The 15865-nt window shown below is 40.3% G+C and overlaps 1 protein-coding gene across 2 annotated transcripts in view; it reads left to right on the top strand.

Annotated features, from left to right (window-relative positions):
• GUCY1A2 (guanylate cyclase 1 soluble subunit alpha 2) overlaps positions 1–15865 on the top strand; it is a 332057-nt gene that overhangs the window by 57248 nt on the left and 258944 nt on the right. For both annotated transcript variants that reach the window (XM_059179573.1, XM_059179572.1), the window contains exon 4: positions 13989–14707. In XM_059179573.1, coding sequence (XP_059035556.1) covers positions 13989–14707 — 719 coding nt within the window. The remainder of the gene's footprint in view (positions 1–13988; positions 14708–15865) is intronic.

Genomic DNA, 15865 nt, shown 5'->3' with positions numbered 1-15865 from the left:
GAACAGAGCTCAGGGTTCCTGTCAGATTCACGTCCAGATGGTAACAGCCACGAATAGTTGCTGTGCTCGAGATGTTTCCGTCATCCCTTCCCGGGGGACCTCCCCCCACAGAAGAGCCAGTGGTCATGGGTTCAGTCTCTACCTGGGCTGGTGGCACTGCCCCGCTCCCTGCCCTGCCCCACAGCCCTGAATTGCTTCCCTACCCAGCCTAACTTCTCATCTACGCACGATCCAAAGATGTGGATGGAGCAGGGCGAATAAATCAAATACAATCCTGAAAAACAGTCTGGAGCGTGTGCTCTAGTGAGGAGGAGTAAGTACAGACCCCCACTTCCCCGCGTCACAGCTCACACACGCACAGGAGTGCAAGCCCTGAGGAAAGGCCTCTCCCGTGGGCTCCCCAACCCGAAGCAGACCTCTTGTGTCTCTGCTGCCCGCCTGTCTCCTTCCACGTCACGACTCGCAGCGTCCTTCCCCATCACACCTGCCGTTATTTCTCCCGTGCGCTTGCCTTTCCTACCTACTCACAACGGCTCTCGTGAGCTGCCTTTAATGCGTTTTGAATTCGTTCTCTGAAAACAAGATGGGAAGGCGGAGGAGAGCCTGTGAGCTATTTTCAGGCGCCTTAAAGGGTTTCTGTGGGGGAGAGCAGAGGCTGTCCTAGAACCAGTGGACTCAAGTTGCAGGAATAGATTTTGCCTCAGTGGAAGAAGGAAAGAACTCTGTGACTCGTAGGGATGCTGTTGGGAGAGCAAGTTTCAGGAGCTCCTCCTGGGGAGGTGTGGGGAGTAGAGAAGGGGGACTATGTGTGAGGACCATTGGGTTTTCATGGAGGCTGGACGGCGCCAGTACAACTCCAGTGTGCCTGGTGACCCCATGTGCTGATCTTCTGTGAAACCGTATCACTAGAAATTCTCTTTAAACAAACATAGACGTAATCTCATGCTGTTATCCTCCAGAAATATAAAACCATTAGGATTGCTTCTTTGGGAATCCTATGAAGTCTGCCATATGTTACTGTGAAAGTCACATTCGGATGTACGGTGCACTACTTTCTGTCACCCTTAAAATCTGATGCTATTTGGCTTAGGAGACACATATTTTTGCCTTTGGCTAACTTTTTATTACCTAATTCGTTTGGAAAGTTGTAAACATTTTCAGATTCCCATCGACTTTATTTCTTTACTACAACACAGCTTTCATTCCAGAAATGAATCCTTTCTGTACAAATTGGACAGAAGCATAGCTCCCAAGACCAGGTTGGAGCCATGGAGGAGGGTGAATCACAATTTAGCGATTGTAGAAGCATTAGGTATGATTAGCCCCTTTGATTCTGCCCTCTGCCCATCCATCTGGTGGAAGTGAGGCTCTCCGGCTGCCGCTGTGGTGGCCTCCTTTGTGAGCAGGGCCGGTCACCACCCAGAGAAGCCGCAGTCCATGCACGTGCATCATAACCTCCTCCTCCACCTTCGTAGCCATCAGGGAAGGAGGAGTAGAGTGCGGGTATGAGAGAGGACGAGTACTTCTCTGCAGGGAGATTCCAAAGCCTGCAAGCCACTGCCGTATTCTTGCAGAAGCGGGGTGCCGGTGTGAATACTGGGCAGAGACTGGTGTGTGCCCAGCTCCTCTGGGAATTAGCGTGTGTGAATCTGCACCACCCTGCTGCTGGGCTTCGGGCTTACTGTCTTCCACTGCCGGGCGCTGGAATGCTTGGGAGGGAAGCCTGGAAAATGTGAGAAGCCCTTTGTCACCAGCCAGGTGGCCAGCTTGTGACAGCAAACATAGCGCAGAGCTCTGATAAGGTTGCCTGATGGCCCTGTGCTGACCTGAGTCTGTGCCCTCCCGGGTTCTCACCTGTGGCTGGCTGCTGGCAAAGGAACAAGCACTCCCGGTAAGCGCTCAAGCGCACGCACGGATCGCATCGCTCCTGCCGCAGCCCTTTGACACGCCCGTGCAGAAGGGCCTGCCGGCAGGTGGCAACACCACAAGAAAGCAACGGAAAAATTATACAAAGTAGTACAGTATAGTTTTTACATGTGTTATGTAATGTGCTCCTTATTTATTTTATGTATAAGGCTTGTGACACATGGTTGCATTTATTTATTATTTATTCTTTTATCTGTTAATTTAAAAAAAAAAATCCACTATGGGCAAGCCAGTGTGCGAGTAATGAGCATTCCAACACTGGTCTTCACTTTGCTTCTCTGAAACTCCGTGTGAGTTTCTCTTCCAGGAACTTGGTGTCATGTTCTTTTTGTCTGGAATGGTTTCCTTGCTTTCTGTTTCTTCTGGGTTGCCTAGATGACTTATTTATCCCTCAGGTGTGTCACTTTTAAAGGACACTTTCTTTGACCCAGTGGACTGTACTGGGTCCCTGGTACGTGCTTTCAGGCGCTGTGCCCCTTACCATGACACTCACCATGTGGGTTCTGGATCATTGCTGGAGTGTACCTTCCCCTTCGGGATTGGTCCATCTTTCACGTAGCTCAGAAAAGGGAAGATCCTGGTCTGTGCTGGTCTCTGTAGTACTCCCAGTACTCAGCACTGAGACGGACACTGACCAGGTGTCCAGGTGACCAGGTGACCAGGTGTCTCTTATACAAATGAAAGAATAAATGTTGAATAGGATGTAACTCTTGTCTTCAGAGAGGTCAGGTCTGGCGGAGGAGTGGACAGACATGCAAATGTTGTGTGATAGATGCTAGAGGGTAATCACAATGTGCCGCAGAGGCCGCTATCTCAGGGTGAGTGTCAGGGAAAGCATGCTGGAGGAGCGGAGGTGCGAGGGTCTGTAAGGTGAGTCTTAGCAGACAGCTAGCTAAGTGGGTTAGGAGAACAGCATTCCGTCAGGGAAACAAAATAAAAAGCTAGCACATACAGGAGCCCATGTGGGAGACAAGGGTTGCTGGGCATGTTAGGAAAGTTCCCAGTGGTTCTTGGTGGTTGTGCGAGGATGTGAATTGGGCAAATTGGGGGAGATAAGGATAGGCCCAGAGAAAAGGCTGGGTCGAACTTTGCTGAGCTTGTATTTTATTCTAACGGCTGTGGATAATTCTGGGAGGGCTTAATGCAGAGAAATGACATGTAAGATTTATGATCCTGAAGAATGTATGGAGAATGGATTGCAGAGAGTTTGGAAAGCAGAAAAGTTAATTACGGGGCTGTTGAAATAATTCTAGTCTGTGGATCACGGTGACCTGAACAAAGTGTATGCACACATACACACACTCACATGTTTGTTTGTTTGTTTGTTTGTTTTTAAAGATTTTTTATTTTTTATTTGAGAGAGACGACAAGTAGGCAGAGAGGCAGACAGAGAGAGAGGCGGGGAAGCAGGCTCCCCGCTGAGCAGAGAGCCCGATGCGGGGCTCGATCCCAGGACCCTGGGATCATGACCTGAGCCGAAGGCAGAGGCTTTAGCCCACTGAGCCACCCCGGTGCCCCCACCCACATTTTTATTAAAATAAAATTGTACTCTAAACATTATTCTGACAGTTTTAATTTAGCTTTGTATCTTACCAACTCAAATACATCTTTATGTCTTTTCCTGTGTTGGTTTGCCACTTTTAATTAAAGAATGCATGTACTCTCCTAGATTTTCATCTAGGTCTTGGTCTTTTACATCTTAACCTTCTAATTGATCTTAAAATTTGATTTTGTTTGTGATGTGAGATGGGATTTAATTTTGTTTTCCACATGGCTGGTGCCATTTATTAGGTAAACCATTCTTTCCCCATTGAATTAAAGTGCTATTTTGTGCTACATTAAAACTTCTCATATATACAGATTTACTTCTGAATTCTGTATTCTGACTCAGTGTCTTTGTTTATTCCTGTGGACATAACAAAGGTAGTTGGAGTGCATTTCATTTATTCTAGTATCTGGTTCCTCAAAGGAATCTTTCTATTTAAACATTTTGCAGCTATTCTAAGCATTTGTTCTTACATATGAATCTTAAAATGATTGTACTGGTTAGAAGCCTTGTTGAGACTATAATAAGAAATGCATTAAATTTATACATTAATTTTGGGAGAATTGGTAGTTTTATAATAGAAGGTCTTCATATTCTAAAATATGGAACATTTTCCCATTTGTTGGGTTTTGTTTGCTGTGTTAAGATTTTATAGTTTTCTTAATATAAGTTCTATGCCTTTCTCATGAAATATAGGACTTCAGTGTTTTTATTTCTACTTTGAATATTTTCCCATTTCTACTTGTAGATTCTTACTGCTAATACGGAGAAAAGCTATTGATTCTATATTTCATATTCCGCTACTTTACTACAGTTTTAAAATTCTAGTGGTTTTCTTTCTCTAGAAAATGTGTGTTATAAATGTTTTGAGCACCTAAGGGGAGAGGAAAGAAAGCAAGTAAACAAGAGAAAGCCTCCAAATTAGAAGTATTTTAGTACAGTGTTTTTCATTATCAAAAAAATAATTTTACTCTTCAGTGTTATTATTTATTTACATATCTCCTAGAACTTGCTGAAAACTGCAACATAATATTGGATAATGGTGACAGGAAACACATCGATCTCATCTCTGATTTTAGTTGAAACATTTCTAGTGTTTTACCCTTAAAAGAAGCTTTGCTTCTGATTTTTGGAAAGCAACATTTATTATATTTAAGCAGTTTCTTTATATCCTTACTTTATTCAAAAACTTTTAAAAAAATTTTATTTTTTTCAGTGTTCAAAATTCATTGTTTATGCAGCACACCCAGTGCTCCATGCAATACGTGCCCTCCTGATACCCACCACCAGGCTCACACCCTCGCCCCCCCCAAACCCTCAGGTTGTCTCTCAAGAGTTTTTTGGACGTTTCAAAAACTACTGATAAAATCATTTTCTCAATTTTTTGAATGTGATAATTTTTGCTGATAGATTTTCTGATATAGAACTATCGCTTTCTTTCTTTCTTTTTTTTTTAAGTTTTTAAAAAAGTAATCTCTGTACTCAATGTAGGGGTTGACCCACGACCCCAAGATCGAGAGCTGCATTTTCCCCCGGACTGTGCCAGCCAGGCACACCATACCTTTTCATTTCTGATATAAACAGTATTTGGTCAGAATGTATTTATCTATAAGTTTATAGATTCTATTTGCTACTGCTTCAGCAAAGACTGATAAGAGAAATTGGTTTTAGCATACTACATCAAGTTTTGGCATTAAAATTATGTGGCCTTAATAAAAATAATTGAGTAGTGGGTGCCTGGGTGGCTCAGTGGATTAAAGCCTCTGCCTTCGGCTCAGGTCATGATCTCAGGGTCCTGGGATCGAGTCCCGCATCGGGCTCTTTGCTCAGCAGGGAGCCTGTTTCCCCCCCCCTCTCTCTCTGCCTGCCTCTCTGCCTACTTATGATCTCTCTCTGTCAAATAAATAAATAAAATCTTAAAAAAAATAATTGAGTAGTTAAAATTTTTTTCTATGGCCTGCAAATATTTAAATAAGTTTCTAATTATTTATTTTAAAGACCAGGCAAAACTCAGATTGTCCATTTCTTGGTGAATTTTGGTCATTTATATTTTGCCTTAAAATTATCTATTTAACATTACATTTATATGTTTGATGGCAAAATGTGATTTTTTTGATTTCTCTATTTCTTCTTTGTAAGTACCTATGTCATCTTTCTCATTCCTAATTTAGTATATTTTTCTCTCAATTTCAACTTTTACCTATAAATTTTTTAAAAAATCAACACAGCTTTCTTAATTTGAAAGCTTTTTTTAAAAAATTAACATATAGTGTAGTGTTTGTTGCAGGGGTACAGGTCTGTGATTCATCAGGCTTACAGGATTCACAGCACTCACCATAGCACACACCCTCCGCAGTGGCCATCACCAGCCACCCTATCCCTCCAGCAACCCTCAGTTTGGAAGCTTTTTATTTGCTTTTTGCTGAAAACATTGATGACATAATCTTTGTTTTGAATACAGTTTTTGCTGTCAGGATTTGTATGAAGTAGTCTTTTAATTGATTTCTTAGAAGTTATCATTCCAATTTTGATTTTCTCTTTAATTCAAGAGAGAATTAAATTTCTCTTTAATTCAAGATGATTTTTGGTCATCTTTTTGTTATTTGTAAATATTTATTATTTTTATTACTATTATAAAATGTGATCTACAAAATCTTTACTTAAAATATATTATGGAAATTTTCTGGCCCAGTTTTTGAGGAATTTTTGTAATTCTTCATATGTATACAAAGATATATATGCAAGTACACAGATTAGTACATTGTATACCTATACATATGTGTTTGAATTTTGCTTGTTAATAATTTTAATCTCATTTTTTCCTGTCTTGACTTTCTTATTAGTTTTTGCTTTTTATTGTTAATATGTATTCAATTAATCAATGACTTTGTTTTTTTAATCTCTGATCTTTTTGGTTCTGGAAAAGGCACATTCAAGTTTTCCAGTATAATTTTATTTTTTTAAATTTATTTATTGTTATGTTTTATGTATTTTTATTTACCTTCTCTATGATTTTGCTTTTTTGTCTATTAGAGCGATGGGGTCCTGAGAGATGTGTATTAAAGTTCCCCCAAGTAATTGTATAGAGTTCCTCTTTATTCTTAATTTTTTAAGTACATAAGTGCTTTACTGAAATATAAATCACATACCTTACAGTTCACCCATTTAAAGTGTATGCTTCAGGGTTTTTAGTATATTCATGAAGTTGTACAACCATCACTAAAGCAACTTGAGAACATATTTATCGCTCCATAAAAACCATGTATACATTAGCAATCAGTTCCTAATTGTTTTTGCTTTGTGTATTTATCTACAGTGTTGATTGGCTTATGCAGGTTTGTATCTCTGAGGTCTTTATAAATTGTGATTTTGTTATATAATGTCTCTCTTTATCCTGATTCACATTTTTAACTTTAATTCTACCTTGTTTGATATTAGTACCGCTCCTCGCTTGTAGTTTCTTGGAATTCTTTGCCTACTGCCCACCTTTTATTTTTTAAATTGCTTCCTGTAAGTGGCACTCCTATGGGAGAAGTGAGATTTCCTGCCCCTGGATGGGAGGATTTGTTTACATTTACATAAGTATGTAATTTACTTGATTTTCTTTCTTCCATCTTGATTTCTGATTATTTATTTTACATCTTTTTCCGTTATTTTTTCCCTCCATTGATGAAGCTGAATCAACATATGTATATATTTTTTTACCTTCATAATTTGAAAGTTTGCCTCTGCTTTCCCATTATTGGTTATCTTCCTTCTGCTGTTATTCAAATTAGACCCACATGTTTTCTCATTATTTTAAAACAATTTATTACTTATTTTCCTCCTAAGACTATATTTTGTCCCTACTCACCCAAATGCCATTGAGAAGAGACTTTCAGAATGCTCCTACTTCCTTCCTTTCAACTACTTCCTCTGTTTCCCTCCAGCTTCCCAGCCCCGGGATTTTACTGAGATGGTTTAGTTCCAAAGTATAGATAAAATGTACCCAACAGGAGTCAGTTCAGTAACTTTTATTTAACATTCATATTATAAATTTAAAGATAATCTGTCAGTGTCCTGTGTGTGTGTGTGTGTGTGTGTGTGTGTGTGTGTGTAGTGCATTTATCAATCCATATGATGTTCTAATTTTTAGATTTGGTTTCTGGGTGAAAAACATATTCAGTTTGGCTTCATCTGCATTGTGTGATGTTTCCCACTATTAAAATTTATATGCTATGCATATTTTAAAGCCTATCTTCGCATATTCTCAAAATTAAAAACTTGAGACTTAACTATCATAAATATTTTGGTCCCTAAAGCACTTAATATGCATCTGATAATGCCTCTTCCTTTGGGTATTCAAGGATTATTGTAAAATCTGTTAGAGGCTCCCCTGTTGTAATTCTTAGCAAATTCTTTAATAGCTCAAAGATATTAAAACCCTGTTTTTTAAGAATCCGAGTGTATGTCCTGTTTTCTTTAAGTATATCATAAACTTTAAAACCATTAACTAATTTTAGTTCACTTAGACTTAAAAACAAATACGTAACATAAGTTGTGTTCTTTTTTGGAGGGGGACAGAGATGTCACAGAGTCATCAAAAGGAGAATGACATGTCTCCAAAATAGTAGAAAAGGATTGTTTAACTCTTCATAGATTGAGACCAAAATTGGTAGGGTCATTCCTTGCATTATTATCCTAGCATTTTTACTTCCTTAAGGACAGAGTACTCTGAAACTACAGAGGTTTGATATCACTCCAACAGAGATTCAAATGAAACTGTATTGATGGATCAGATTAAGAACAATTTTCTTAAAATTAGAATTTGGGCGCTAGGATTTGTTGAGAGCCTTTCTCCTTTGTTATTGTCTAGACCTATATGTATAATATTGACTGTTAAATATCCTCTGGGTGGAGATCAGCTTCAGTCATTTCTTTGTAGATCGGCATGATATTCGAATAATAGTTTCATAGAAGTGTCCTCAAATTAGCTGACAAAAACCTTAGGGGCTAGCTAGATAAAAAAGTTGTTTCTGGACAAGTGCCATATGCTATCACTTATGTATGTGGAATCTAAAAAGGCCAAACTCTGAGAATGGTGGTCACCAGGGATTGGGAGATAGAGGAATTGGGGAGATGTCAGAGATGTCAGTCAAAGGGTACAAACTTCCAGTTAGAAGATGAGTAGGTTTTTTGGGAACTGATTGTACAACTTTGTGATTATTGTTAACAATAATGTATTACATACTTGAATGTCGTTAAAAGAGTGGATCATAAATGTTCTCACTACAAAAAAAAAAAGGGAATTAAGTGACCTGATGAAGGTGTTAGCTAACACAACAAGGGTAATCATTTTGCAACATAAATATATCCAAAGAACACACTGCATGCCTGAAAGTTATACAGTGTTATGTGTCAGTTATAGCTGAGTAGAGGTGAAAAAAATTGTTTCTCTAAAAAGATAATTATCTCCTTAATATGTAGTGAAATCTCTTTATAAAGTTTGGACTTAAGATGTAGTTGTGCTTGAGTTACATTATTTAGATATTAGGTTGATGAGGCCTAAATAATTTAAAAAAAATTATGGGGTGTCTGCCAGTCACAGAAGCATGTAATTGCCAGGCACTTCCCATCCTCGGTTGAACTTTATGCTGCTTAAGGATACCCTTGTTGCTTTGGTGTTTCTCTGTGTTAGTGGAGACCAGTGTCCTTGTTGGGTGATAAGGATCTGGACTTAAAAACCTTCCTTTATTGATAGAGCTTCCCCTGAAGGAGCCAAGATCCTAGCCTGTGCTGTATCTTCGGTGCCTTCTCTTGCTATTTACTTGGTTCTCAATGAAAGCACCATTTTCTAAGTCTAGAGGTAGATTTATTATAGTTTTACAAAGTAAGTAATTTTATTATCCTAGCAATATTAATTCACATTCTGAATACTATTTGTTTATCTGCCACCCACTCCTTAACCCCTTACACCCTGTATTCTGCCCTTTCCCCTCCACTGTTATTGCTGTCCAAGGTCCCCAAAGTGCTGACCCATCCAATTTACAGTTTTCTGTCCTTACCTTACTTGACATTGCTGTGGCATTTGATAACTGTTGACTCTTCCTCATAACTCTTCTGTTGACTTCATTGATGCATTAGTTCATTCAACATCTAGTTAATATTTATTGAGCACCTACTAAAGGTCACGCAGAATGCTGGGCATTGATCATACAATGTTGAGCAAGACATGCATTTCCCACCTCCCACCCAGAGGTTTTTCTCTTTCGACACTGCGCTTATTTCACAAGGTGTAGTATTAGACATACTTCACCTTGAGACCAACTTGGGCACCTTGAGAGAACTTGGGAAAAAATCTCTTAACATTTTTCATGTGTAAAATGAGGACAATCAAAAATACCTACCTGATAAGAATTTTTTAAGGTGTAAAGAGATCTTTGAAAATGTTCGGGACATCGCTTAACATTCCTTTCACTGGGACTTCTCTAATTCCTATAATCTTTTAAAGACATTGCAGCCTCCCTCTGGGTGGTGTCTTTGATTCTGGTCTTGGCTCCCTTCAGTCCAGCCTCTACATTGCTCATGAGGTAACAACTCATCCCCTTACTCCTGTTCCCTGGATGTTACCCACTTACTGTTTGCCCTTCCCTGATCACGCCGGACTCTTCCATTTCTCTTGCTCGTCTGTATTCCATTAGTGTCCATCCATTAATGTGATTGTTCCTTCATTACTGGGTTTTTGAACACCTGCTTTTTCTATCAGTCTCTGTCAGACATTATCTCTCACAGGAGAGAGTCAGACATTCTTGTCTGCATACTTTCATAGTATTCCCGTGTGCCTCTGTTACAGCCTAACCCCACTGTGATTTAATTATCTGTAGAGTCTCATATCAGAAAAGAATGTGTCTAGCCATCTAGGTATCCTTAAACGTGACACACTGGAGCTTTAAAAGCTTGATTAAATTTTCAAACAAACACTGAGAGGCAAGTTTAGTTTCTATGAATGAAATCTTAGTGTCTGTGTGCCAGACATTATGTTAGTGATGGGTATGCAGACAGAAAGGGGATGATGTCCTTGTCCTTAAGATGTGCACAGTGTGAAGTCAGACGGAGAGCAGATGAGGGACAAAAGATTCATATCATCAGTGAATAGATTATTTCCAGCTAAAGGATGTCACGTTCAGGCTTTTCATTTTGATAAAGAGGTGGATTAACAGTAATTTACAATTCCAACTTCTAACTTACTTGTTCTTGAAAGCAGTTTTTTTGGTAAGTTTTGCCCCTAGAGGATTGTATTCTTATAGACCCAAATGTCAGGCTGTCATAGCATTTTCTGGTGGGAGAAGATGAGCGTTGTCTATATGTGTCAAGGAGGGTATTTGCAAGGTTTGAAATGTAAGTTCTGGCTATTGATTTATAGCATGTTTGCAAGAGTAACAGCGAATGTGTGCTAGATTTCCATGTTTCCAACTGGAAGTTTTTTCTTCTTTTATGATCTTGTACAGTTCCATAATAATTGTGAGAACAAAATTCTTTGTTAGTTAATCAAGGATTGTGATTTTATAGAAACGCCATGTATAGGATTTGAGTGTAATATTCAATATATTTCAGCTTCTCTTTATTGATTCAAGTCTCTCTAGCATCCTCCTAGGTCTTGGCGTCATCACTGAAGAATTCCTTGTACCGAAGTGCTTTGTAAGACAGTGAGGATTTCTAGCTGGTGGAATGCTGTACTCAGAGTAGTTTTTACTTTGTGCCCCTGGTGGATTTACTTGTTATTTTCTGGATGATTTGGGGGGATTCTGGCATTGGAAATAGAACATAAGCTTACCGTATTATGTTTATATATACATGTCCTTTAATAATTCTGAGGACATTTTCAGTGTTATGAAAAAAGCAAGTTAGAAGAAATTCTCTTTTCCTTTTCTATGCATAAAGACCCTGAATCCTTTTAAGATCAAACTCTTCAAAGAATAGAAGCAATCCATGAAATATTTTTAGTGGCACATTGGATTCTGTAGTTCATCAAGTATAGTCAGCTTAGAGGAATTTTTGTTTGGAATTTAGTCTTTTTTTTTTTTTTAAAGATTTTAATTTATTTATTTGACAGAGATCACAAGTAGGCAGAGAGGCGGGCAGAGAGAGAGGAGGAAGCAGGCTCCCTGCTGAGCAGAGAGCCCGATGCGGGACTCGATCCCAGGACCCTGGGATCATGACCTGAGCCGAAGGCAGAGGCTTTAACCCACTGAGCCACCCAGGCTTCCCTGGAATTTAGTCTTAATTAGACTTTTGTAAGGAAAAAACTTAATAGCAACCAAGAACATAGTCTTTGAAGAGCTATCCATTTAATTTGTATTAGAACTTTTTAGTTATGCAGTGATGGTGATACCAGGATTTGGCATAGGAAGATACTTTTGGAAGGAATTTTCAGACAGTCATCAAACCAAGAGAGCATGGTTTTAGAAGCCTAGAGAGAAGGGTGACTTAGGACGATGAGATGATCAGTAGAGTCAAATTAAAAGAAAAACAACAAACATGGTAAACTAAGGTAGGGATTGAACAGCATGTATTGGCTGAAGCATTTATAAAAGTAGATTCATCAGAGCAGTTGGAACAGAAGCCAAATTGCAGTGAGAGTCAACCACCTGGCTTGTTTCCTTCTACACTGGAGGACTGGACAGAAGAACCCTATTATTATCAGTCTGGGCTGGCATTACTGTTAGGGAACTCAGCACAGCTGTAGGGCAGTCTTGTCCCATGACCACGTAGGATGTGTGGTCGTATTTTTATCCCAATGGGTGACTTTCTCAGCTGGACTTGCATGTCAGATCTATGAAACCAAAATTTAATGTGAAATTCTTCTTAATAAAAGACCTCTTTCTTACTTAGATTTTCTACTGCTTTCGTTTCACATTGCTTTTAAGGACTTTTTTGTCAAACTGACTTCTTCACTTGGCTTTCACAATGTTTATACTCTGTAGTACTCTCTCAAAAAATATTTGATGTGTTTGACTATTTTTCAAGGGTTATTGTTGACTGATTTGTCCCCAATTTCTGTGGGGAGAACCCCTAGAAATGACAAAGTAGGAACAGCAAACCAAGCCATAGGCAACCCAGACTGCTCTGCACTTGAACAGGATGCTAGCAAGGTGACCTGTGTCTTTTCCCAATCCTGCCCTAGCTTCAGGACCTCCTCATAAGATGCAGTAGACGAGGCAAGAAAATATGAATATGTGAACTTAGATGTATTGATTTCAGCCAACGTCCGAGGAGAAGCCGTAGCATGACTCCATGTGGAGGATTCCTTTGCCTACACAGTCAACTTTTGTATATGCACTGTAGACTTCCTCTTCGGGCCATAAATTCCCTCCATCTTTTTTCCTCAGGTCATCTTTAAGGGTGGATCATGTGTGACTGGTTCTAATTTCTGCATGAAGCATTGTGTGTGTGTGTTTTGTTATAATTCCATTGCTATAACATAGAATTCCTTTGGCCATGATATGTGGAAGTATGAACTGAGAAAACAAAAGCTCTTAACTCTTCCTGGGGAGATTACTGCTCTCCTCTTGGCTACTCTCATTTTTGTGGGTAGAAGAATGCAACTCAGCCCACAGGCCTGCCATTTTTAGTTCCTTGTTGGGTCTCTCTCATCGGGGCCCGACTTAATTCCTTCTCTTGACACTGGACAATCTGACGCCTTTCCACACTCAGGTACCATTAAGTTCCTTCTCTGAATGATATATTCTACTTAACAAATGAACTTTGATAAGCAAGATAGTAATAGCACATGGGCACAATAGAGAAACAGTGCTCTAGTTGCTTCTGAAAAGTTGCTTTAACGAAGACGGAGATTGTTCAGATGGTCTTATTCATGCTAGTTATAACAAATGCTTCATGGTATTGGGAAGAAGAGTGAGCAGCTCGATGAGCAACGTGTGGACAGTTTGTGCTGTAGAGGCGGAGGGGAGGGACACGTGAGTCTGCAGAGCACAGAGGATTTCTAGAGCAGCAAAACTACTTTGTCTGATGCTCTCATGGTAGACACAGATCATGACACATTTATCCAAACCCAAGGGTGTGCACCACCAAGAGTCAACCCTAATGTAGACTGTGGACTCTGGGAGACGATACTGGGTCACTGTAGGTTCATGGATGGTAACAAAGGTACCACAGGGGCCTAGGACCAATAGCGGGGGAGGGGGAAGTTGTGTGTTTGTGAGGAGAGGGTTCTCTGGAAAATATCCATACTTTTTTGTTCAGATTTGCTGTGAATCCAAATCTGGTCTAAAAAGATGAGACTATTGAAAAATGAACAAAAAGACTCCGAAGTTTATGCGCCTTTCCATCTTAGAAGCCTCCAGAAGATGAAATGAAATTTACTTTCTCTAATTCAAACTGAAGTCATCACTTTGGGAATCTGTAGGCCCAAGGGCAATACTTCTCACTCGTTATCTCCTTTGATAAGCATTAAAAAAGTTATAAATTCGATAATTCTCTTCGACTTCCCTAACATTGCCTTCCTGTTTACCTCCAGGTTTGAAGTTTGAGGAAATCCAAGAGAGATTTGGCGAGGAGTTCTTCACTGTATGCTTCGATGAGAATGAGCGAGTCCTTCGAGCTGTGGGTGGCACCTTGCAGGATTTCTTTAACGGCTTCGACGCCTTGTTGGAACACATTAGAACTTCCTGCGGAAGACAGGCCACGCTGGAGTCGCCGTCGTTCCTGTGCAGGGAGCTCCCCGACCGTGCCCTGATGCTGCACTATTTCCACCCCCACCACACCGTGGGGTTCGCGATGCTGGGGATGATCAAGGCCGCAGCCAAGAAGATCTACCGGCTGGACGTGGCCGTGGAGCGGGTGGCCGCTGAGAAGCTGGGCTCCGACGCTTCGACCCCCGGCAACTGCAGCTGTCTTACTTTCCTTATCAAAGAACGGGAAAACACCAACGTCCCGAAGAACCTTCCCCAGGGTTCCTCCCACGTGCCCGCGGACCTCAGAATCAGCATCAGCACCTTCTGCAGAGCTTTCCCGTTCCACCTGATGTTTGACCCGCACATGTCCGTCCTCCAGCTGGGGGAAGGCCTGCGGAAACAGCTGCGGTGCGACACTCATAAAATGCTCCAGTTCCAGGACTGCTTCGAGATCGTGTCCCCGCGGGTGCAGGCCGCCTTCGACAGGGTCCTGCTGCGCCTGTCCACCCCCTTCGTGATCAGGACCAAGCCCGAGGCTTGTGGCACTGAGAACAAAGATAAGGTAAGTGGCCATGGGCTGGAACTGGGTGACGGGAGCTGGAAGAGTGCGTAATTATTCCAGTAAATTACGCGCTGGCTGGCTGTCCTGCTAATTATTTAGGCAAGAGAGCTTAAAGTGCCATTTCGGAAGTCACTAGTGGCTGGATATATGTAGAAAGGTTTGGCCTCCTTCCCAGCCATTTTGCCTAGTGTCTGCCTCTTCCATTAATTTATTTCTGCATATAAAAAGAAGACACTTATTAATACCAGCCATAGTAATTACAGAAATGATAGGACTCCCTAAAAACCTGGTACTGTAAGCCCATGACTAGTTCACCGATTTTGAAGTCAACTTAAAAAGACAGATGGTAAAACCAAATCCCACATCCTGGGTCCTGCTTGTCTTCTAAAAGAAATGGGGGTGAAAAGCTAGCTCCACTTCGAATGTGCTCTGCTTGAAATTTCATAATCGCGGAACATCTGATTTATATCCTATTTTTGGCTCAGTTTGCCAAAGAATGGATTTTCTAAAAGTTGGGAAACTAAGGGACGATCTCAAGCCTTCTTTTCTAAGTAGAGTTTTGTATTGAAACAGAAACTCCTTCCTTTAGAACATGACTGCTATGTGGAGAACACAGTGACCACTAAATTATTGTGAATTTCTTGGAAGCCCCTTTTTGGAAAGTCTGGGTTATAAATTATAAAGAAATGAAAAGCTAAAAGGTGAATCTTAAATCCGTTTACACAAATGTGTTCCTTCAGGTGAATTTTTATTTTAGGAGAAGTCAGCATTAAAATAATGAAATGTAAAGAAAAGTTAATCATTACTCTTTGAAATACAATAGTAAACAATAAAGATGCTACTGTTCTGGAGTAGACGCATGCATGTATGCGAGTTCAGCTTCCCGTGGAGCCGGTCAGTAAAGCTCCTGTAGGTGATTCAGCGTCTTCCCAAGCATTCTGGGGGAAACCGTTGGCTTTTGGAAATGAACAGGCCGGTTTGGGCTAAAAGGGAGAGTTGTAGAGATGATTAAAATGAATGAATGAAAAATCCCATTTTCCGGAACATGTGCCATCAGAAGTAAACAAGGGAAAAGCCTCCTGGAAGCAGACCCAAGACATTTCTGAGGATTTTATATAGCATTCATGTTACAACTGATTTTTATCATTTTGAAATTAG

Source organism: Mustela lutreola, chromosome 1, assembly GCF_030435805.1.
Source record: "Mustela lutreola isolate mMusLut2 chromosome 1, mMusLut2.pri, whole genome shotgun sequence".
NCBI lineage: Eukaryota > Metazoa > Chordata > Mammalia > Carnivora > Mustelidae > Mustela > Mustela lutreola.
Note: the sequence above shows the minus strand (reverse complement) of the source record. Positions and strands in the feature narration are given on the sequence as shown.